This window comes from Terrapene carolina, unplaced genomic scaffold (genome assembly GCF_002925995.2).
Source record: "Terrapene carolina triunguis isolate 2854851 unplaced genomic scaffold, T_m_triunguis-2.0 Scaffold62, whole genome shotgun sequence".
NCBI lineage: Eukaryota > Metazoa > Chordata > Testudines > Emydidae > Terrapene > Terrapene triunguis.
In genome coordinates, this window is record NW_020664413.1 from 9,349,199 (window position 1) to 9,374,356 (window position 25,158).

Consider the following 25,158-nt stretch of genomic DNA (forward strand, 5'->3'; position numbering starts at 1 on the left):
CAACACACTCCTTTGAGCCAAAAATTCTGAGGTTTTTTGGTTTTGGGGGGGTTTTGTTAAAAAAAAAAAGAAGTGCAAAAATCACTCAGGAACTTTAATTTATTATGCTAATATATTTAGGACCCAATCTGACTTCCAGAGAAGTCAATAGAAAACCTCCCATTGACTTGAATGAGTGCAGGTCCCCTTTAAGCCGCATTCTGATAACTTTAATGGTGCTTAGGTCTTGAGTGAATTTCACCCAGAGGAAATTGGACCAAGGAGTTGCTTCTTGTTAGGAAAACAAGAGGTCATGAAGAAGTAATTGTAAGGGTTACTTATGGAAGCAGCCCAATGGAAGTCGATGGGAATACTAGCATGAATACTTACATGAACACGGGTTGCAGGATTGGGCTTGGTATTTGTAACTTCTGCAGTTAATGAGTTAAATTATTTGCAAAGATAATGCTTTTAGCTTATTATCATTATGACAGTCAGGAAACTAAACAACAATTAGCATTATAAACCTGCTCTGTTGGAAGGTCTAAAATAGTTCTACCACTATTCATTTTGCCTCAGTTGTAGTACTAAAGATGCTACTAAGAATGTACACTGAAGTACCTCTTTGTTCCCAGGGCCGGCTCTAACTTTTTTGCCGCCCCAAGCAGCAAAAAAAAGTGCCGCCCCGCCGTAACACCCCCCCACAGCGCCGCCCTGCCCCGCCAAAACACCCCCCCACCGAATGCCACGCCGCCGAAACCCTCCCCACCAAGTGCTGCACTGCCGAACACCCCCTGCCGAGCGCCGCGCTGCCGAACACTCCCGCCCCCCGCCGAGCGCCGCCGAACAGCCCCCGCTGCACTGCCGAACACCCCCCGCCGAGCGCCGCGCTGCCGAACACCCCCGTCCCCCGTGGAGCGCCGCGCCGCCGAAACCCCCGCTGAGCGCCGCGCCACCGAACACCTCTGCCCCCTGCCGAGCACCGCACTGCTGAAGCCCCCCCCACGCAGAGCACCGCCAAACAGCCCCCGCCACCCCAAGATTGGCCGCCCCTTACCAGGTGCCGCCCCAAGCACGTGCTTGGTTGCCTGGAGCCGGCCCTGTTTGTTCCAGTCTTGTGACCTTATGCAGATGTAGGCTTTTCTGCCCTGTCAGTGGCTGCTGATGTATCAGTCTGAGAAGACTGTTTTTCCTTTTAATCTTTTTCCCTTCCCCTGCTTTTCAAAGGATGCGTTCCCTTGCTGTAACATCTAGAGCCATTATTGCATTACTAGTGGCATTAAACAAACTGCTGATTTAACAGGATGTAATGAGCAAATACAACTGTCAGACAGATTTAACTATGCTTGTTGAAAAAAATCACAATTTACAGTGAAGAGATAATGTCTACTCCCCAGCTGTGACAGTTCCTCACAAATTCATTACTAAACATGTAAGCTAGTAATACATATTAGAAGATGTTCAGAACTGTTTTTGTACACAAACTTCATGTGGGTAGTTAGAATATTTGAACTTTTTCTGTGCACGGGTTTGGAAAAATGCACCATTTGTGTCCTGTTATGGGGTGAAATCCTGACCCACTGAAGTCAACGGCAAAATTTCCCTTGACTTAGTGGGGCCAGGATTGTGCCCACTGGACCTCATCCGATACTCATTGAAGTCAACAGGAGACTTTCCATTGACTTCACTAGATGTTGAATCAGGTTCATGAGGACAGATTCTGTACTGGTTACAGTCCAAGTCTGATTAGAATTGGAGTTGCGCAAGGAAAAGGGCCTGATTCTGATAGGTGCTGGGTACATTCAGTGGGACATCAGTGGAAGCTGAGGCCACTTGGCATCCTATTAGATATAAGCTCTGAGGCAGACTGGATCCAGCATATGTAAAAAGAATGAAAATATTTTCTTTAAACAAAACATGAGTCTGTTCAAATTTGATTAATTAGGAATGTTCAAATGCCTCACTATAGCTTTTTAAAACACACACACTGTTGTTTTTATTGTTTCCCTGTGTGTTTTCTGACCTAAAAGTCCTGACCCCTTTCATGGTATTGTGTGGTCTGTTTTTCATTTATTTTTTAAATACCTGAGTAGAAATGTGAAACTTTTAAAAATCTCTCCTACAGACAGTTAGCTTTTTTGTTTGTTTTTTCTTTTCTCTCCAGCAGCCAACCTTCTCTCCGGCACTGAACAATAACCAGCCCTCTCTCTTTTGTGTTTTTTCTAGCAATCTTTGGTGGGTTAACTACCTAAAGGTGCATTTTAAAATGTAGAATAATATCAAAAGTCTTTTGGAAAATATAGTTTTTTTTTTTTTTTTTTTTTTTTTTGAAGTTTGAGTATGTAGTTGGTAATGTAGCAGATTCAATCCAATCACTTTTTTGTCGTAAAGAACTCATTTTCTCTGCATCAAATGGCTGACTGGAGGTAGAACACTATTGTTTTAAAGTCTGTCAGTTTTTTTAATGGTGAGGTTAGTCAACACCCATTGCCGTATCTTTAATAATTAGTAGTTTCTTTAGCAAAGAAGCAATGACATCTGTTTAGGCTTCTCACCTCTCTTCCCCCCCCCCCCCCACATGAATTGCTTTTTTGAATCCCAGATTAAGTAATAAGTAGAAATGCATTACCATTTACAAACACTAAACATATGCTCTTTTGGCTTGTCACTTGGCAAGACGGTAACAGCAGGAAAGCTACGTTTGTGTAGCAGCCACTCGTAAAAATGCATGTTGTGTGAATGCTTGTAGTATTAGTGGTTTTGCATAATTGAATGTGTTGCAGAGGCATTTTACTTTTTTTGTTGTTTGTTTTAAATGGTAGTGGAAGAAAGCCCCAGTAGTGCTCTGATCCTGCAAATAGCTCCATAAGGGCACAGGAATCTGCCTCTAGAATCCCCAGTAATTTCAATATGGGGCTGCTTGTGTGGATCCATCTGCAGAACTGGGACAAAAAATCTGTAAACTTTGGCATTTCTAAGTGATTTTACAGGGGTTTTACATATGAAATTGTATTCATCATGCAGCTCCATTGACCCAATTGTTAAGTGTAAGAGAGATTGGATAATATGTTGAGAGGATATAATTACTTGTGATGGGGCAAAATTAAGACAAGGAAAATGTAGGCTAAAGATCCTGAAAAACTTCCTGACAATGAGATGGATTAGACTGGAGAATAACCTTCCAGGAGAAGTGGTGAAAGCTCTGTTTCTTGGCCTACAAACATTAGGCTGGACAAAAAACACTGGTACATAGACAGAAGGGAAGAGTCATGCATGGGCAGGAAGATTATCTTGGAATTTGGGGTCTAACTGGACTTTTTCTAGCTCTAGTCATCTGTGAATTAATGTACAGAAATCATTTTAAAGATGAAACATGCTAGCTTAGCAGGGAGTTAAGTCATCACAACCGAGCTATAAATTGTTCACGTTACAAAAAAACTCACTCTTGTCTAATGAGTTGGCTAGAAAAAAGTGACATGAGTTTTTTGGTTTCCTTCAGCTGCTTTTGGTCACTTAAGGTGAGAGAAATTATAGAAGCAGGTAAATATTGGATATAGCATGCCCTTTCCTTAGGAAATTCTACCATGCTGTTGGATTAGATCTAGTCCCTGCTTCTCTCCCATCTCTGATTTTTATGATGCTATGTTTGGTTTTGGTGTTAACATAGTGGATTGCCTGAAGTGTAAAATAGTTTGTTTCCAGCAGATGGCAATATTTGTATACCTCTGAGACTAAAAAAGGGGAAATTCAGATTCTGGTGAGATGAAGCAAGTACATACTGATTGTAGGTTTCTAGTCTAATGCATCCTCCCTCCCCCCGGCACTACAAATAGTACAAGATTCCTTTTATCTTTACCCTGGCAGGGAAATAGGAGGAATTCTATAACCAAAAGGAAATAGAGGTGATTTAATTTATTCATAATGGTTTTTATTATTTTTTTAAAATTGTCCTTGTTTTCTCTGAACAAAGAGGAAACTCAGTAAAAAAAAAACCCCACTATCAATGATATGTTAGGTGCTTAATCAATCTAAATTGATGCTCCTTTTTCAGTAATACTAGGGCCTGACCAGTTAGTGCTTGAAAAATTCTATCTGTAAATCAGCTTATTTGGTATTTTGAGATAGGTATAGCAACCCTGGAGTTCATAATATAAGTCCTAGGGGCCCTGACACCAAGTTGAAATCACCAGGTTCCCCCACACCATGCACAGGGAGAGAGATAGGGCATGGCTACACTGTAAGCTCTCTTATGTACCCACTCTACGCTGCCGGGAGAGAGCTCTCCGGTCAGCTTAACTACTCCCACTGGCAGAACTACCACTACTCGCAGGGGCTGGAGATGCTTTCCTGGTGACATAGCGCTGTCCACACAGGCTCAGGGGTGTGTGTTACACCAACACAAATGGTGGTGTAGACTGCCTCAGGTTCAAGGCCTTGCCCACTGAAAGTGAAAAAGCTCATTAGCTGTGGGGTAGCATCAGCACTTACGTGGCTTGGCTCGTGCCTATTAGCAGCAATACAGACATCGACAGTGTTAGGACAGCAGTGGTGCCTAAATGTTGGGTATGAATACCTATGTGCTTAAATCTCTTTGTGAATCTAGCTATTAGGTGTTATTTTGACGAGAACTAGTTCCCCTTCCAGTTGGCCTGGGGAGTTAGCGTTGTAACAGAATGTGGCATTTACATCAGCCTTGCTCTCAGTTCTAGGAGGTATAGCTTGAACCCCTGTACAGAAGTGACTCATCCTTCTAATGCCTAGGCATGCTAACAGGTCTGTTCCTTAATGTACGTCACACAAGCTAACTTTGAAAGTAGTAGCAAATAAACCATGTGCAGCAAAAGGGTAGCATTGTAGGTAGAGTAGCTATTTCAAAGTAACATGAGTTACTAGCATCTATTTAAATATGCCAGATATAACCAGGCTTTCTGATATTGGCTCTAATTTACCTTAGGTGGTTCAATACACAGCACACACATATAGTGGGGCGTTCATAGTACAAATAAGTGCTAAGAGGATCTGTGCTTAAATAGTCTCACAGTAGATAACCTGGATTGTGCAATTGGTCACAAAACTTCATTCAAATACAGTTCTAGGTTTTCTATACAGAACGCATCAGTTACATTACATTTAAATATGGAACGTCTAAAACTTGTGCATAACTATCATTTGATGCACAAATATGTCTTTTCACGAGCCAGCTAGATCTTAAATAAAACGTAGAACAAAGCCATGTTACCAGTGAAACAGTGTTTAATATAGTTAAATTACTTAAATAGATTTCAATTTCCATGGGAAATCATAACGGTATCAATTTTTATAGGAGCTAAAATAAAGAGCGTGTATACCCCTTGAAATGATCATGACACACTGTCAACAATCGCAGTCAGAGATAGTGGGGACTCGAAATATCATTGACAACACAGCTGCGCAAGGTGGAGCAGCAGACTGATCAAAAGTTAAGAATACAGACTTTAGTAAAGTAGAAAGCAAACCTAAAAATGAATGTACATGATGAAGATGATGAAACCCAGTGAGTGGTAGAAAGGGATAGGGGGGGGGAAGGGAAGGGCGTGGTCATTGTGCCATGTAACAAAAGTATTTTGCAAATCAGCAAATGCAAAGCAGCAAAAGTATAGTACAAGGGCAGACTTGGCAGTTTTACAGAAGTCAATATACTATACTTTTCAAAGATGTGGCCTATTAAAGGGGAAAAGGAAGGATCACAGGGATGCCATTTAAGCTCAAGTTTAAATGGCTGAATGCTAAGCAACATGGTAAATTAATTAGGACAGGCCCATGCATTTTAACTTACTCTTGTTGTAAAAAATAAAGTGAAACACCTATTTTATAAATCACCACTATAGTGCAATCATTAAGTTGTTAATACAGTAATTTTTGCCCTGAGAAGAGTCGAAAAGAACTTCACTGACTGTCAAAATATTTGAGTCATTTTAGTGATAGCCAAATTCAGTATCAAAACTCTCCCCTTATAGAATATAAAAAATAGGGCTTTAAAATGCTTTTTAAAAAATAAAATAGCAAGGGTTTATTTTTTACAAGTTAAAAAAGGTACATAAATCATAACGAATTATTCATATACCTCCCCCTCTAGTAAGAGAATATGTCCAACATGATATCTGTGTCACTCTATTTAAAGATCTCCTGAATCCACATACAAATGATCCATCTGTCTTTTTTTAAAAAGCTAGAATCACCTAACTCTTAAAATAGCTGTGAATCATTTATTTAATTAAATGTTTGCTACAAGATAGTCAACCTGGCAATGCAGTACATAGTTCTTTGTAAAGACAAATGGCACTTAGAGTATCTTGGACACTTTTTTGTATTATCAGGATTCTATTAATAGCTGCTGTGAGAAAATAATAATTTTAAAGGAATTGTAAAAACGATCTTATTTTTGTTCCAGTGTGACAGAGTTTTTGCTACCTTCAGATGAAGATTTGCTTAGTGCTCTTCCCTGTTATGCTCGTCTGATATTCTCAACAGCTCAGTTATTTATCATGCATTCACTGCACTCTTTATCAGCCCCAACTGCATCTTGAATCCTGAAATGAACAGTTGTTTGTAATGATTATTGTACTTGATTTTTTCCTCTTCTGTAGGGTTTTCTGAATTTTCACTTAAAAATGCATCTGACGCGGCCTGCAACCTCATCAACTGTTGTGTGATTGTTTACTCTTAATCTGAAAACTGCCAAGTCTGTATTCAGAGAATAATGCACGGAATGTTACATAGTTCTGCAGGTTATATATACACAACCCACCACACTCGGGTGTGGACAGACTTTTTTCTAATATATATAATTTACAAAATATAGAATTTGGTATATCTGTTAGATCTCCTTGTTTTCAATATTACAAAATAAAAAATACAAAAACAAGAAAGTTGAGGGGGGGGTTCCCCCTAAAGTGTCTCTTGTTTTCATCTAGTCTTTCACATGTAAACTGAGATATATACCAAAGAAGAGCACAGAAGACTTTCATTTAATAAATATGTTTGCAGAGCCATGTTTCCTCATCTTGATCTGAGGTGTACCAGTCCTATTCAGAAGAGTAGCCCGTTAGCCATGTAAGAGAAAGGGGACAGTTTTATAGGGCAAGGTGTCTTTTTCAACCTAAAAAACATTACCGATGCTGTTCTGAAAGGCCCTTTGTGTAGAACAGTGGGTGTCACTTTTAATTTTGAAAGCCTATCAAACAGCTAATAAAAGAATAGGGGTACACTTGAAAGAACTGACCGTATGGAACGGAAATATTATAGGAGTGCAAATCCTTTCCAAAATAATGCTTTGTAGTGAATCATACATTCCTTCAACCCAGTAAAATTTTGTGTAGCTTCAATAAATATTTAAATATCTTATGTCCTGTGCAGCAGCTTCATTTTCAAAGCTCAAATTCATTTCGTTTAGCTGGGAATTCCATAGAGATGCATCTTTGGTCGATTTAGCACTCCACTGGGAATTAATCCAGTGTTTTCTTTCTTCTGCACTGCATGGCATGTGGCTAAAGTTCATTTGCTTGTCAGAACCATGCTCTAAAGTCGTTGCATGAAAAAATGCAACTGCGCTGTACTTTTGGGTCCACAGCTAAACAGCAATTCTTCTCCATGCAAATGCCATTTTTAAAGTTGGTTACTGCTAACTGATCGGCGGCCCTTCGTTTAGGAAGTAGGTGGTCATTTCTCCTTTACCCTTTACCTTAACGACCCCTCGACATTCGAGCTGATAGCCGTTGGCTGCTAAAACCTGGTACATGTCTGTGGTCACCTGCAGAGAAAGAATAGATTAGAAGTGATAGCAGAACCGATAAACTTGCTCGCCCCCACCTCTACACCATCTCTCTTCAGCCACGTAATCCACACATGCAATTAATTTTGGGTGTAATATTTTGTTTTGTTAAAATTCTCTTACTTGTATCAACCAGTTTATAGGAAGGTGGCCAGTACAAGCTGCAAACAATGAGTTTCAAGGTCATATTGGGCACATCAGCTGCTCTCCAGCTGAGGGTCATGATTCTAGAGGCTGGGAAGGAAATATTACTAGCAATTCCATTTCATGGATCCAGTATTCTGCTGAAGTTGATTTGCGGGGGGGAGGCCAGGCTACAAAGGATCACAATATGAAAAAGGTAAGTCAGAGTTATAAGCTTGTCTCTAGAACCCAGGTGAAGTGCTAGGTCATGATCCCAGAGCGGGGGAAGGAAATATCCCATTTCATGTCTCCAGTATCTTCTTACATTGAGGGGGTGGTGCACAGGTCACAATATGAAAAAGGTTAGTCATAGTTAAAGTTAAGATTCCGTCACAGGTATTTTTAGTAAAAGTTACGGACAGCTTGCAGGCAATAAACATCAGCTGCTCCAGCCCCGCCACTGCTTCTGTAGCAGGTGCTGACCATTGCTGCTCCAGCCCCTGGGGGACTGGCCCAACCCCACAGCTGCTCTGACAGGCCTGGGGCTGACCAGCTGTTTGGTGGCACCAGGACTGACTGCTGGTCAGCTGTTCTGGCAGCCCCCATCCTGGCTGCTGCTTCAGTGGTTTCAGAGCCAGCTGCTGCCAGTTGTTCTGGGGGCCACTGCTTCAGGGCTGGCCACCGGCCACCTGTTCTGGCAGCTGCTGCTGCTCCAACAGCCCTGTCCCAGAAGAACTCATGGAGGTCCCAGAAAGTCACAGAATCCGTGACCTCTGTGACAGATTCGTAGCCTGAGTCATCGTACTAAGCTACTGCATCTAGAACCCAGGTGAAATGCTTGGCAGTATTCCTGTGAAAGTAGGGTGCTGTTAGGGAAGTAGGTTGGAAATCCATTTAAATTGTGGACCCTATGAAGTAAACCCTTAACTAGGTTAAATGGATAATACACGGCTCATGTCATTTCTCAGGAAGCTGCATACAATCAATCAAACTGGAAACACACTAGGTGATCAAATTGGGTGAAAGACAACAAGGATTGTTCAGGCACTATCCTGTTTCATGCTGCAGCTTAAGGCAGCTGTCATTCAAATATAACCATTTGCTACATAGAAGAACATTTTCAAGGATATTTAGTTGCCTAAAGAAGCAGTTTAGGCACCGAACTCATTGTGAGTTAGACCTCTAGCCTGCTTAGGCTCTTTTGAAAATCCCACTAGACACCTAGCTACCTCTGAAAAGCTAGACCCAAATCCTTTCCGTTTAGGGCCTATCACCTGACATTTGTACGCCGAAAAGCTGATCCAATCATCCTCTTGCAACATTCCACTGATTTTCCATTGCCTGATAGATCCGGAAATCTAACTGCACTCAATGTGTTAACTATCAGTGTGGGCAAAGAGTCTGATAATTTCCTGAACTCTCCTTTTTTCCTTGAGTATTGTGTTGTATATACGGCATACCCATGTATTTATCAGCTCACAATGCAGCTCATTAAAATATGGTCACTTTGAAAACGCAGAGCTGATAAAGCCCTGTTAAGATCTGATCTACTGCAGACTCTGTTCAGTGCAGAATTTTTCCTTACAGCATTTTCTCATGCTCTGTTCTCTGGATTTAAATGTTTCCACTTCTACCTTCATAGGGCTGGAAAGTCACTAGTCTAGAGAGAAAACTGCTCATGGATATTCTTAGGTAGAAAAGTTTTAATAAATAGTGATCCAGTTAACTCTCAGTTTAGCTGGAAAAAAGCACAAAATCCTCACTTGGATTTGGCACCATTTACTCTTATTATTTTTATACCTCTGCAGTATGGTACTGAGGAATGATGATACACAAACAACTCTTTAGAGAAAACAGGACCGTATGTGCCATGTGACAATGGAAATGAATTGCTGGAAAGGTCACTCTCTTTGAACACTGAACAAGGAGCTTGATTAGAATAAGAAAGATTGCATTAACCTTAAAACTACTCTTTCTCTCCGCTTCTCTAGGGAAATGTCCCCACCCCCATGCCTGTCTGAAATCCTTCTACAGTTTTGAAGAGAGAGTATATATATGTCCTCACAGAATACAGGGTATCACTGTGACAGAGAAAATTAAAGACATTATAGTTTGTGGAAAATGCTGCTTACAACAGATAACAGTATTCACAGAAACAAATTTGTGAGGCAAGTCCTAGTAAACCAAAATAACTGTTAAGATTCTCCTTTCTCTTTAGCAGTGAGGTTGTGTGGCAACAGAAATATAGCCGTATCCTACTCCAAAGGATGTCATATTTTCCAATATGTGTTAACATATTATCTAGTTGCATGGGGCTCAACAATAAAGTCAATGGGGTGTAAGTCAGGGCAGAATTTGCTTCCTAGTATCACTTCCCCCAGTGCTTTAACATTAACCTTCACAACGTCCCTACAGCATACGAACCCCCAACTGAAAGATAGGGAAATGAATGAATTGTCCCAAGACCACAAGATTCAGGATCAGAACTCAGGATTCCAAGCTCCCAATACTGTGCTCAGGCCTAGTTCACTTCTCTCACCCTAAACGTTTGGCATGAACTGATGAAATGAGATAGAAACCTAGATTAGATTGAAAATCCCACAAAAGATACATTATATGTTTTATGGTAATTAAAACTCACCTGAATTCTGTCAGGAACACCTGTACTGTCCATTCGACTGGCTACATTGACTGTGTTTCCCCAGATGTCATATTGAGGTTTTCGTGCGCCTATTACCCCAGCTACCACAGGACCAATATTTAACCCTAGAAACAGAAAATAAACCCCAGTGCTTCAGGTTCATTGTCTATACACCATCACCCAGGAGTCATGTGAGCATATGAATGTCCCAGGGCTAGGCATTTCCCTTTCTAAATCCAGAAATAATCCATAAAACGTTTCAGCTGTGCAATATGTTGTTTTTTTAAAGCTGTGGGAAGATTAGGAGATGTATAGGCCACAGGGAAGAACGGGGTCTTCTATGTGATCATACAGAGTCCTGATGAGTTCCCTAGCCTAAATATCACTTTAGGGGGTTGTCACACTCCTTTCCTTCTCATGTCTTCCCCTATTTTTAAAGGAAATTTAATGTCCAAGTCAGGTGATAGAATGACAGGCCTTGAGACTGAAGTCTGTGTCCACATAGCAGGTGTATCAGGGCAGCAACAATGGAAGATTCCCAGTATGGCTCAGATGCCAGCATGCCTCAACCTTTACACAGTAAGAGCCTCTGTGACTGTTCAATCTGGTGCCAATTCTAGTGGTGGTTTTCATAATGTGGACACTTGTCCTCAAAGAACTGGACAGACACCATTTTGTATGGACCAAAGAAAAGCATCATCACTAGTTTTCTGTCATCACAGGCCAGATTCATTGGAACCAGCGAACTTGTAGGTTTTAAATATAAATTAAGCTGCACTTTTAACTCTAGATGAAGTGGCCAGGTTGGAATGAACATCAATAAAAATTAATTCTGTAACCTCAATCCAAATACTTTACCTATTTTCATCTGGAAGTTGTTGAACGAATGCTCATTAATGTACTTCATTTGGTCCATTAACTTCATGGCAAAGTCAGCCAGAGCTTTGATGTGTGATTTTCCCACCTTGTCATAAGTAGAGTCATTGAGGCCTGAAGCAGCCATGTACGTACTGCCAATGGTTTTGATCTTCTCCAGCTGCCGAAATTGGTCTTCACTTATTATCTGTTTAACAGAAAGAGAGTAAAGTTACTGAATAAGACTTGATGCAAACTAATACATGCTGTTTAACTCATCCTTACAGCAACACAGTATGGCATGGCACATCCACTATGAAAAATTGTATCAAGTGTGTCCATGACTCAGAGAGGATGTGGTCAGAGTCCATGGAGCTCCAGCCAGGTAACAATATGCAATATAGAAGCTCCCCGACTTACGCAAGAGTTCCGTTCTGGAACGCCTTGCGTAAGTCGAATTTTGCGTGAGTCGGGAAAAAAACTCCAAAAAATATGAAAAAAAAAAAAAAAAAAAGCTTACGGAACTTTTTCCATAAGTCTGGTTTTCCGTAAGTCGGGTTTGCATAACTCAGGGAGCATCTGTACACAAAGGAAGGGAAATTATTTAGTGCTGCAGAAGAGGGTAAGGAAAAGAAAGTGACCATAAACTAAAACAGGTTAAAGACTGAGAATGTGTGTGATGAGGACTGGACTGGTCCCATTGCTGGTTGACTTCCTTCTTGTGAGGGAAGGGTTGAACTGATTCTGTTTGCTCTGTCAGTAGAACTCTAGCAAGATTAAAAGTCTGGATATCCTCTCACTCACTTCATCAAAGTCTGCAATAATTTCGTTGAGGAGCCTCAGACATTCCACCCCTTCGTTGTTTGCCTCTAACTCCACGTAGAACTCCGAAAAGTTGCTGATGGAGGCAAACATGACAGCCACGCACTCACAGGACTGATAATACAGCTCATCGTTTCGCCGCTCTTGTGCCAGGAAATGGGCTGCCACGTCCTTTGGCAAGATGTTGTGGAGGAGGCGTCTATTGTAGGCCTGTAGCTCCTCCATTTCCTCTTTCTCTTCAGTGGCCTAGTTGAGAAAAGAGAAAGAGTCGTGCTGGCCATTCTAGTTACTACTTGGGAGGAGAGAGATCTGCAAGTGAGCTCACAGAACCAGAGAGCAGAATATTAATACACTTTAGGGTACGTCTATACTTACCTCCGGGGCCGGCGGTAAGCAATCCATCTTCTGGGATCGATTTATCGCGTCTTGTCTAGACGCGATAAATTGATCCCGGATCGATCCCGGAAGTGCTCGCCGTCGACGCCGGTACTCCTGCTCCGCGAGAGGAGTACGCGGAGTCGACGGAGGAGCCTGCCTGCCGCGTCTGGATCCGCGGTAAGTTCAAACTAAGATAGTTCGACTTCAGCTACGTGAATAACGTAGCTGAAGTTGCGTATCTTAGTTTGAAGTGGGGGGTTAGTGTGGACCAGCCCTTAGAAACATGGTCATACTTGGTATAAACATTTGCCCTGTTTTTGAGCCTGCTCAGCTCCCACGAGGAGATCATTTCAATAGGGCCAGAGTGGAATCAGCACCTCACAGGGTTGTACCCTTTGTCCCAGGGCAATCCAGACCTTGAAAATCCTTAAAGACAAGCTGTCCTGTCCCTTGGGTAGTTATTTACAGCCGCGCAAAGGTCAGTGTAAAATTCTATCACTGGTATACGGGAGGAGAGAAGGACGGGGGTGGGGAGGAATGCCAGAACTGTGGGGTGTGGGGAGGAGATGCTGGAGCTGTATGGCTGTGAGGCATGTGCAAGGAGATGGAAGTGGAGGAAGCTCAGGGATGTTTATATGGGGTACCAGGAGTGGGTGAGATAAAGCTGCATGTGTGGGGAGGGATATCAGAAGGAGGCCTGTTCTGGAGGCCAGAGTTGGGGGGAGAGGGGGGTGTGTGTGTGTGGGGCGGGGGGGGGGGTACTGGACCTCAAACCAAGTTGTTTGGTTTGCTCCAAAGCTTTTCTCCATCTTATTGCATACGGATCCAAAGCACTAACACTGCTGAACTGTGTGGGTTTCCTCCTAACCATCTGCACAAAGCCTCAAGAGTACATTGCCAGGATATCTCCTTCCAAGTCTGACTGCAGAAGTGATATTACAATGTAATCCCCCTCACAAAAGCTCATTACTCAACTAAACAAAAGGAAACTCAGTTTGCATGAGGGTTGCCAGTACACACGGATGCTCATGAAATGTAATTACAATTGAGCTTACACAAAATCAAGCTAGTCTATAGCTCTGGTCTGGTCTACCCTCTCAGCGAACCTGTTCAGAGTTACTGTATTATAAGAGAGATCTTCACCATAGGAGTGCAATGGCCAGCCCACCCTGTGCTGGCCAGCCAGAGTCTGGAATAGATGACCTTCAGGTCAGTCTGCAACGTCTGTCTGCTTTCCCAGGTATTTTCAGAAGAGGAGGAGTATGTTTGAGTGGATGGGAGGTTGGGTTGAAAAAGTTTGCGGGTTGAGGAGGGGTGTTAGTTTCTGGACATTGGCCCAGCATGCATGGATTTTAGGAATATTATTTAGATGAAACGGAAGCTGTTGGATGGATGTACTGTCATAAGACGAGGCGGATACAATAAAATAAGAGTATAAGCTCACTATATGACTCAGACTTCACGGATAATCTTTCTGAGTTCTCCTTGTAGACCTAATCAGTACCAGCTTTGCAGTCACTGAACACTGATTTAACTGGAGATGCTCCTGTGAGAACGGCATCAGACCTGCATATATTGTGCCTCTTCCATCACTACCATCCGGTAATCGCTTTCTTCCCTCCCCACCCCCCTGACAAATCACAAAACAAAAGGAAAGAAGGAAATCTGTACGGGTAGCAAGTGTGAACCGTGTGGCTAATACACAATAACCACAGAACTGCCCTGCTCACAGCAACACCAAACAGCTGTCCCAGATACATGTGTGCTTTCACTCCTCTAGAAACCAGGACTTCAGTGATGGCCTCCTGAACCTGATTTATACAAATAAAGCCACTTCTGGAATGTGATATTTCCAGGTCTGACATGAAACACAAGAACATGGAATCCTGCCTTTTAAAAAAATTAAGCCACAAAACATTCATAGGCTCTAAATATATTAATATACCCAAACTCCGACAACCATACTTCTGCAAGCTGCAAACTAAAGCCTACCCAACTTGGTTTCTGCTTATATTTCAGAGGTGGTTTCTGTGTTTGTTTACATAGAGATCAAGGGCTAAAAGAAGCATAGGTCTCTGATAACTTTTGAAAGCTGTACAGACTCTTTCTGCTGCCTGCCTCTGATTTCAGAATTCAGCAGCATGGTTAAAGAAAACAAATGGTGCCTTGCTATATGACCTTTGGCAAGTGGCCTAACCTGCCTGTGCCTCAGTTTAGCCAGCTGTAAAATGGGGATAACGCTTACCCCCAATAAATTAAGTATCATAGCATCCCTGTAGGTAAGGTACGTCAAGTGCTTTAAGACCCTTGAATGAAAGATGCTACAGAAGAGAAGAGCATTATTGATCTATCGGATTGAAGGCAATGTCCAGCTTGAATTCATGGGCATTTGATCACACTGTCCATCACTGTAGGGCAATATTTTGCATTATGAAACACAACTTCATTGCATTATGCAAACACATACAGCACCCACCCACCTGCAGTTTCCAAAGGAAGTCGAGCCTTGCTGTGGATTCCACCTGCTGGGCATGCAGATATAATGCCAGGACAAAAACAGTTATGACGATAGGGGTCACAATCTTCAGTGCCACTCTCGACGCTTTCTGGGAGCTAGAGTCAAGGAGAAGACAGAAGCTTGTGAATATTCTCGGCCCTCTGCTCCTGACCAGGAAGAACACAGCTGGAACTGTAAACTCCATTTCTCTCTTGAAGGCACAGTTGTGCAACCTAACATTTGTTTTGCAAGAGCAGTGGAGGGAATGTTCCTGACTTGCCATTTGAACAATACTTGTGGTCGCTTGCAACCTTTGCAGTTGATAATTGGTTTCAAATATGACATCTGAAACTGGAGATTAGATTTAACTTCTTAAAGGGACATTGTCAATATAAAAGCCATCTCTAAAAAGCCATTAACACAACACTATACTCGGTAAAACTGAAATAATTTTAAAAATCTGGTTTACTTAGCACCATTTATGCTTTTTTTCCTTCCCCCATTAAGCTTGGACAGTGAAACTAGACTGCTCAGTTTCAAGTTGTGTGTGGTTAATATCTAGTCAATCTCTCTCTCTTTCATTTACAATTATTAAAAAGTTACACTTCATGGACATTTTAAAATACCTCCTCTCCCTCCCAAAAATCCCCTTTTGAATTTAAAATTATGAAAACATTAAAATAAAACCTTCAATCTTTTTAAAAAAACAAAATCTACAAACTGGACTAGTAACTAATTGGCATCATCCCTTTCAGAATACGCTCCAAGAACAGGCATACATGCCTGGTCAATATTCAGCACCTTTAAAGTATCTATACTTTATTGTGCCAGGTCATGAAAGCAATGACAAGAACTAGCAGAAGCCTTGCTATCTGTGACTCAAACATAGAATCATAGACTATCAGGGTTGGAAGGGACCTCAGGAGATCATCTAGTCCAACCCCGTATTCAAAGCAGGACCAATCCCCAGATGGATTTTTGCCCCAGATCCCTAAATGGCCCCCTCTGGGATTGAACTCACAACCCTGGGGTTAGCAGACCAATGCTCAAACCACTGAGCTATCCTACACCTCTGCCTCTATTATATTTTTGTGAACATTTTAAAAGGCAATTTTTGGCATGAAATGTGAAAAAAAAAGAAACTCACCATGTTGATGTTCCATTAGAGAACTCACTGGAAAAAAAATCAGACATATTTAAGGTGAGTATTTTGGTTTGATCTCTTCAGGAGTAACACAAAGGTCTTTTTGACATCACTGAGTAATCTCTTTACAGTCTTGCAGTTTTAACACTATGTGGCGCTACAATCCTTTTAAACAGTATGTCATTACTGGTCAGTAGTTAAATTGAAAGGTGCAGAATGATGTTATTACATTAATTTCCCTTGAAGTGAGAGTGTGAATTAAACATACATTATGTGTAAAGATCACTGGGAAAGTTAATTTTCAGAAGGCTGTCCGGGATTTAAAATCCAATGGAAGGCGCTTGGCAAAAGCCTGTGTATGTTTCAGGACATTTTGTCGCACTAAATCCAGCAGAACAACTTGCTTTAAAGCTGGAGGATTTGGAAAAAGATGTTCCGAACTACCAGATCCATCTTCCCAATTCATGAATTCTTTAATATTAAAAAGGAGCTTATAATAATAATAATAATAGTGGTAATTTACGTAATTATTGCAAATGTCAGTGTGTTGTAACAGGAATCATGAATTTGCGCTGTAGCTACCATGTGGTGGCAGGATCTAATTGGGCCTGAATCTTCCACCCACTGAAGTTAGAGGCAACCTACTGTTGACATCACTGGTTCAGGAATAAGCACACTTGTCATACACACTCATTGCATCTAATTTTCAAATAGATTCTGAATACTTCGGGCAGGAATGCCTGAGATTGCTACACATGCCATGTTGTACGGTATGATATCTCTGGATCCACTAAAAGCACATTAGCACTGCCCACCCCATCCTGCAAGGCATTCAGTTACCAACGCGAAACGGTGTTATAACATAGTGCAAGCGCCCGCACTATACACATGAACGTTAGCAGGAGAAAGGACTTCTTTTAAGTAAACCAGGGTTCTCAACCTGTGGCCCACAGGCCGCTTGCGCCCAATCAGCACACAGCTGTGGCCCATGTGACATCCTCAGGCCCATATACAGGTAGTATATATATTGTGTGGATGTAGCCCACATAACACAGAGAGCTGCATATGCGGCCCACAATGGAAAATAGGTTGAGAAACACTGAAGTAAACTTTAAGGGCCACTTTAGACACCAGTTTGCATTACTAGTACTGTGCTGGGTAGGCTGCAAAAGACATCAATTTAACAGAGTTGTTGGAGAGGGCGGAGAATATGCTCCTCTTACAAAGAAGGGGTGGCAAGGCACTTTCTTGTGAGTAGCTGGCTGGCAAGTTCCTGTCTGATTGTTTGTTTCATGTTGCCGGGGTTAGGCTGTAGTATGAATGGAGTGTTCAGTGTCTAGCACCCTATATAGGTGGCTTTTCTTTTTTAACTCTTTACACAAAAATAAATCAATGATTATTATTATGGTGCCACTGGTGTGCTTGGTGCTTTACAGGCAAATCAGATGACATAACCTTACCCTGAGACCTTACCATATCCCTGAATACGTTGGGCTAAATTATTCTGCCATTTTGTTATCCTGAGACTAAAGCTACGTCTACACTTAAACCACTACAGCAGCACAGCTGCAGCGCTTCAGTGTAGACACTTGCTACAACAACAGATGTTCTCCCATCGCTGTAGTTAATCCACCTCCCTGAGAAGCAGTGGCTAGGTTGACAGAAGAATTCTTCCCACCAGGGATTAGATCGGCAAATATATCGCTCAGGGGCTGTGGATTTTTCACACCCCTGAGTGACGTAAATGGTTCAACCTAACTTTTAAGTGTAGATGTGAACTAAGAAGAATATTTGACTTCTCGCTCTAGAATTAGAGATAGAATCCACCAAAACCCAAGAAGCATAGTGAAAAAACATTCGGTTCCATAATCTTATTTCTTACAGAAGATTTTCTGCTGTATTGAGACCAGGGTTCCCTCTCATTTTGATTTATAAATACGTCTTTATCTTGCACATTATTCATATCAGACTTCTTAGCCACTTACTCTGCTACACCAGCAATAAACAGGGTCCAGGCTGTATGTATCAGTATACACAATTCAGGAGCTTTGGACATTGCTAACCTTGGCTGTTAATCATAGTGAAACGGTGATTTATAATAAAGCCCTGGTGAACAAAAAAGCCTGCTGCCACAAACAATGTCTTTCTATTAATAGGTTGAGGGAGACTCATGTTTTGTGGCAGGAATATTTTACAGAGTTTGCACTGATTGGAACAGCAGAAAAATGTACTATCCAACCAGGTTAGTGTATTTCCCATCTGAGGGCAGTGGATGTATATGGGGGTAGATTCTCCCCTGTGGCGAGGCTCTACCTGGCACAGGATAGGTGTGGTGAGAGACAGAAGAGGCCATCAGGGTGCTTGTTGTGTGACTCCCAGATCCTGCAATACCTGCTGCGGATGTAAGTGAGAGTAGCTCTTCGGCTGCTCTAATTCACATCACAGGCATAAGGCGACTTAGGAACCTCACACTAATAGAGGACTGGCATAGCAAAGTAGGACGAGTTAAGTGGGGTGTGTGGGGGAGATGACCAAACGGGGAGACTTCCTAACCTGAGCTTGAAACTTCAGGAATGTCCCTTGACAAAAGATTCAGCCAGGAGGCATGTATTAGATGGGTGCAACATATACATGCAAGTGCTTGGTCGGCCTGACCGCTGGGGTTCTCAGGAACACAGGCATTCAGTAAGTATTGAAAGATTCGGCCAAGCTCGCTCAGTCATTACTGTTAGTTTGTAACAATGTGACACAGAGGCCCATTGGTGCCTGCTGGCCAAGGGCTCACTGCTCTGTGTCAACAACTGCTAGTAGGCCTGACAAACTCATTACACCTAACATGCTGCTTTTGCTGTAATTATTCCCACATAGTGTCTTGTTAGGTATCAAATGAAAGCTGGTGTCATGCTGGGCATTAATATCAATGTGAAATGTATGTACTGATGATATTTAAAAAGTTATGTACAGAAAATATATCCTGAGCATCTGTATCAAAGGTCTGAGTCACCAGCAGGGACAGGTTCTCTCTCAGCACAGGGGTATTTGTACAGCTAGCTAATTTACATGTAAGTAAAGCCTTGTATTGTTTCACAACGGGCCTCCCGTCACTGGTTAGAACTGAATGCTAATAAAGAACAGAGACATGTGAAGTCAGCATGAATTCAACAGGCACCAGAGAAAAACAGGCTTTGTCACCACTTAAACCACTCCACTAGCGCATCAGTGTAGACAGGTTTTCCCATCGCTGTAGTTAATCCACCTCCCCAAGAGGCAAGTAGCTAGGTCGATGGAAGAATCTGTCTGTCAACATGTCTACACCGGAGGTTTGGTTGGTATCATAGCTTCATCTCTCAGGGGTGTCGATTTTTCACAGCCCTGAGAGATATCGCTACGCCTATGTACGTTTTCAGTGTAGACCAGCCCCTAGAGGGTTTTACTGACTCTGGGGACAAAATCACTGACTTTGGGGGGATATAAGGGGAAGGCAAAAGGACACATCACTTGGTCCATCACAGAGGGCGCACAAAGGACAGGGCTTTTGCACCCATGAACAGTGGATCCAGCCATGTGGGTTGATGATGCTGGGAGAAAGGTTTAGGTGAGCTTTAGACAAGGATTTTAGCCGTTAAAGTTAAGTTTAGACTCCAAGAAGCGGGTTATACTTTTTATTTCATATGTAACCATTCCTGTTTCCATTAACCTTACTCAGCATCTCTTAAATCTTAATCTTTGATGATAAACTTATGATTGTTTCACTCTATCTCCATGCTGTGGTGTTATAAAGGACCTGATCCTAAGCTGGGGACCTGATCAGTGAAGCTGTGTGTATACTGTTCCCTTGGGACTAGTTACTGTGAGTGTCCAGTGCCATGGGCTGGACACTACAGGGGGACACTTCAGAAGAGGAGCTCAGGGACTGAAGTACACCAAGTGTTAACCTGCAAGGCAAAGTAAGGGTTGGCAGAGCCCTGAGGAGACTCTTTGAGTGGCCAACAGACTGAGAATGTCAGGGAGATGACACCCAGTTGAGCACCAGCAAGTCTCTCTCTGGCTGAGGAAGGGGGATAATCAGGTGACTCACAATCCTGGACACACCGAGAAACCATCACAAACAAGTCTGGGAAAACTGGGGGAGTTCCAGAGGAATGGAAAAAAGCTAATGTTGTGCCACTATTTAAAACGAGAAAATGGGATGACCTGGGTAACTAGACTGGTTAGTCTGACATCAATCTCAAGCAAAATCATGGAAAGGCTAATATGGGATGCAACTGGTAAAGAATTAAAAGATGGTAGTTTAATTAAAGGCAGTCGACATGATTTGATGGAACATAGGCCATGTCAAACAAACTTGATGCTTGATGCGATTACAAAGTTTGGGTTGTAAAGGTGATTTTTGACATAACATTCTGATAAAAGAGTAAGAACTATACCAAATCAATGTAACCCATACTAGATGGATTAAAAAGTGGTTAGCTGACAGATCACAAAAAGTAATTGTAAATGGGGAATCATTATCCATAGGAATATAAGTCATAGGACTGGAAGGGACCTCCTGGGTCATGGAGTCCAGTCCCCTGCTAGCACAGAAAACACCATCAAGTAATCCTTTTAATAAACATATCAAACTCCATCTTAAAACTAGTTTGGTTGTTTGCCTCCACTACTCCTACTGGAAGAAGGAGGGGATGTTTCTAGTGGATTTTCACAGGGACTGTTCCTGGCCCCATGCTATTCAATAGTTTTTAGCAATGATCTGCAGAAAACATTAAGTCATTGCTAGTGAAGTATTCGGATAACACAAAAATTGTTGAGTGGTAATTAATCATGGGAACAAGTAGGTAATACAGACCAAGCAGGATTGCTTGATAAGATGCACTTCTTTGGGCAACATGCGTAGGAGCAGCCCTAGGCATTTTGCCAACCAAACAATTTCAACGACCCCCTCTCCCAAAGCGGCAGAGAAAACAAAATAATGGCCAGTCAATCAGCGGAGGAGGGGAAAAAAAAGTCCAGTGGCCCCTGGAAGTTGGTGCCCAGGACACCCGCCCTGCTCAGCCAGCCCTGGAACCAGCCCTGAATATGCATTTTAAACAGAGCAAAATGTGAGGTCGTACATCTAAGAACAAAAAACACCGTTCACATTTACAAGATGGGGGACTGAATCCTGGTATGTAGGGACTCTGAGAAGGACTGAGGGATTATGCGATATAATCAGCTGAACATGAGCTTCCAGTGCAATGCGGTAGCTAGTCAGCAAATGCAATGCTTGCATGAATAAACAGAGGAATAACAAGTGGAGTACGGAGGTGGTATTACCTTCTGCGTACGGCATTAGCGAGACCATTACTGGAATACTGCATCCAGTTCTGGCGTCCATACTTCAAAAAATATGTTGATAAATGGAAAGGGTTCTGCAAAGAGCTACAAGTACAGTTCAAAATCTTATAATGAAAGGCTGAAGAAGCTTAATCTAGTTTATCCAAGAGGAGGTTAAGAGATAACTTGATCATAACTACAAGTACCTACGTGGGGAAGAGATTTCTGATAGTAGATGGATCTTTAGTCTAGAGAAAAAGGCATAGCAAAATCCAATGGGTGGAAGCTGAAGCTAGACAAATCCAGAATAAACCTAAAATGAAAATTTCAAAATTGAGGAGAATCAACCATTGGTGCAACTTACCCAGGAACATGATGTACACTCCATCTCAAGACTGGATGTCGTTCTAAAAGATATGCTTATAGCTCAAGCAGAACTGTAGGCTTGATGCAGAAATTACTGGGTGAAGTTTTCTGGCCTACGTTATGCAGGAGGTCCGACTGGATGATCATATCGATGCCCTTTGGCCTTAAAAGCTATGAGTCTATGAAGTTAATTTTATCTCCCGCATGGCAGATGAGTCTTACATAACACTAGCTTTGCTCTTCTAGTTATAATTCAAGTGTCATGATGCTGGTGTGTCGTTGTAGTCATGTCTAGTAATTCCCAGTGCATTACTATCAGTCTTCAGTTGCTTGCATGGTGGGATGGTTTGTACCCAGAAGTACAAAGTGACATCTGTATAGTTCCTAATTAGTGAATGTACTCTAAAGCCTGCAGAATAGACAGTAATTATATAACTACAACAGGAGTCCAATTAAAGTATCATGAGGCAGTGTTTTTTATGTCAGCTGGACAAGATGGTACATCTCTAGATTGTGTATTGTACACTGACTACCCATCTCTCATAAGACACAAATGGATTGCTATGCTTTGGGGTGTTAGCTGCTAATGGAGCTTTTAGTGGAAACAAAAATCATTTAATGAGAATACAGCAGCACAGAAATTTCTTTCTGGGAAAAACTGCTGATTTCCTCCACCTTATTACTGACATTTTGATTGCGGAGTGATGTAAATTACACTTTTAAGTTCTGTAATCTTGCAGAACGCTAGGTTTACCAAGAATGTGATGACTTTTTGGGGTATAAAATGCTTTTTTTCTCCTAATTATGTTTTTACGTTATTTCTTCAAACAGGCAAAGCTATTTAGGGATAAATTTTCTCCTAAAAGAAGGAAAAAACAACCTCAAAAGAGATTAATTGCACCAAAACTACTGACAATGAACATGGCAAAGAAGCGATACGAGTGCCACTTGACTTCCTACACGATTTTGTTTGCTTATGCTAACAAACTATTTGCAATGATTCCACTGTAAATTTAAAGGAGAACCTATAAAATCATAAATTATTATTGGACACATAATAATGCTAATAAAAGTGGTTTTGAGTGTTATGAGAATTGAGCATGCCCAGCTCGAAAGAACCAATGGACTTCAGAAAAGACATGAAACCATCCGTGTGGGGTAGTTGTCTCCATCTCAAATGTGGTGAAATTAGGACAGATGAACATGTAAGAAAACAATGGAATATGTGGTGGACAACTCAGGAGGAGAGTGTATGTGTGTGGTCTGTGTGTGTGTGTGTGTGCGCGCGCGCCCACCCCTCTCTCTCCTCTCAACATCTTGAGGAGATTCCATGATCAGTGGAAGGAGGTTTGTTCAGCAGCATTAGTGCAAGCTTCCCTCACACTGTGCTTCAAAGCCCTGACCTGGAGGGACCAATGCATCTGTATAGATAAAAGGATAGCTTTCAGTCCCACTTAGTCCTTGGCCTATTTGCAGAGATTGAGAGTTAATGTCACCGTTGGTGTTGGCTTTTGAGATGTGGACATTAGGAACAGGGCGGAGATCACAAGGCAGACATCAGATTATAGCAATTTTGAGTCCCTACTAACCTGGGCTGGATTTGAAGCAACAACCCAGAGGTGAAATCCAGCACCCCATTATTTCATTACCAAGGGCTTGCCTAGTGGAATAGTTAGTGCATGGTAGGCTGGGGTGTAAATCTACCTCATACTAGCCTGCCAAGCACTAATGGTCCACGTGTACCCTTCTGCCCCACACTAGAAGTTCCCTAGTGACCTACTCTCATTTCAAAGCTGGGTATCTCTAAGACCACTGAAACTCCTAGTGCATGGTACCAAGTTTCACAGGGACAGTTGTACGCAGCGCAGTAATGCGAGCTAGCTTTAAAGCCCGGCCTGCGGTGCGCTGACTGTTCATTTGATGAGCCCCAACTCTCTGAGCCATTCAGACTCTGTTGTTATTTTTATTTTTGAAGTAGCCATTTCTGTCTTGATAGTGTTGAAGAGTCTTATGCTAGCAATCAGAACAGCTAACAGCCTCCATTTTAAGGGGGAAAAAATTCATACTCATTCCAATTACGTTTTGCCAGTAATATTTGATCATTACCGAGAACCTGACAACCAGGTTTAATCTTCAGGAGAAGATTTCTAAGGTGTGAGATGCCTGTGAGATGGCATGGAGATAGCAACAGTGATGGAGCCTTAATTTGTTGTGACTTACACGTCAGTACTGCAGTTCCATAGTTTATGCACTGAAGACTCAGAAACCCAGTCTTCCTAGTGATATGGAGGCATCATTGGGAGTCAATATGATGGAGGAAGACATTTTGAAAGTGAAATCCACTTACACAGTGTTGGCTGCAACCAGAAGATCTGCATTGTCAAAGAGGTTTACCCCTGGCACCTCCACAATGAGAACGTATATGAATTCGATGATCAACATTAGGATCAGTTTCCCGATGCAGCTGATCTGAAGGAACACAGAGCAGGCCAGGAGACTCAGTAAGACACTGTAGGTAAAATACTGTGTAAAGATAAAAAAAGAAAACAGGAGAGAGATAAAACTCAGTAGGACAAAGCAAACCAAAACTAAGAGACATAACAGACCATATAGAGGGAGTAGTAACCCTACCCCTGAGCTAAATGAACACTTAGACTGAAGGCCAAGGTGTGTGTGTGTGTCCAGGAGGTAGCAGAAAGCACCATCACATGAATATTACAGTAAAATGCCTAATGTTCTAAGGCCAGATTCTGCCCTTGGTTATACCTGTGCAACGTCATGGAACTTAGTGGAGTTGGAGCAATAGCCACATCCGTCCCATACTTTACCAAGCTCAACGTGCCAAGCAGAGTGGAGGGGATGGAATCTTTCCTCATCCGGCCATGGAGCAGCACGGCTCAGCTTCAAGGCTGCAATAGCATCCTCGGCCTGCAAAGTGGATGCACTAGCCCTGCTCCCACTCCACCCCCATCTGCCACGTCCAGATAGACGCGGAGTATCCTCAGTTCCCATTATACCTAATTCTGCTCCCCGTTCTCTACACAGACCACACGGTAGGTATGTCTGCGGGTTGTAGAGTACACACACTGCACACCTAGCTAACATGGGTATAAGCAGCAGTGTAGATGGTGAGGCACGGCTTAGGGGAACAGAGTAGAGGGCCCTATGTGACGCTGGCAGACCAGGTGCCAGGTCTTTGAAAGGCTTTAGGCCTCAGCCAAGCACTGACA

General features: G+C 42.2%; 2 protein-coding genes across 9 annotated transcripts in view; one reads left to right on the plus strand and one right to left on the minus strand.

Moving 5' to 3' along the window:
• The window catches only part of SEC22A (SEC22 homolog A, vesicle trafficking protein), a 44,510-nt gene extending 36,894 nt beyond the window's left edge, over positions 1–7,616 (plus strand). For 7 of the 8 annotated variants that reach the window (XM_024205733.2, XM_024205732.2, XM_024205725.2 and 4 more), the window contains one exon: positions 6,410–7,616. The gene's annotated coding sequence lies outside the window, so the exon portion shown is untranslated. The remainder of the gene's footprint in view (positions 1–6,409) is intronic. The other variant, XM_024205730.2, reaches the window with a different exon arrangement.
• ADCY5 (adenylate cyclase 5) overlaps positions 6,485–25,158 on the minus strand; it is a 296,914-nt gene continuing 278,240 nt past the window's right edge. Inside the window, exons 15-21 of the mRNA XM_026647401.2 lie at positions 24,276–24,451; positions 16,253–16,279; positions 15,089–15,221; positions 12,213–12,476; positions 11,412–11,616; positions 10,554–10,678; positions 6,485–7,768 (exon numbers count right to left, since the gene is read on the minus strand). Of these exons, the coding sequence (XP_026503186.1) occupies positions 7,640–7,768; positions 10,554–10,678; positions 11,412–11,616; positions 12,213–12,476; positions 15,089–15,221; positions 16,253–16,279; positions 24,276–24,451 (1,059 nt within the window). The 3' untranslated portion in view covers positions 6,485–7,639. The remainder of the gene's footprint in view (positions 7,769–10,553; positions 10,679–11,411; positions 11,617–12,212; positions 12,477–15,088; positions 15,222–16,252; positions 16,280–24,275; positions 24,452–25,158) is intronic.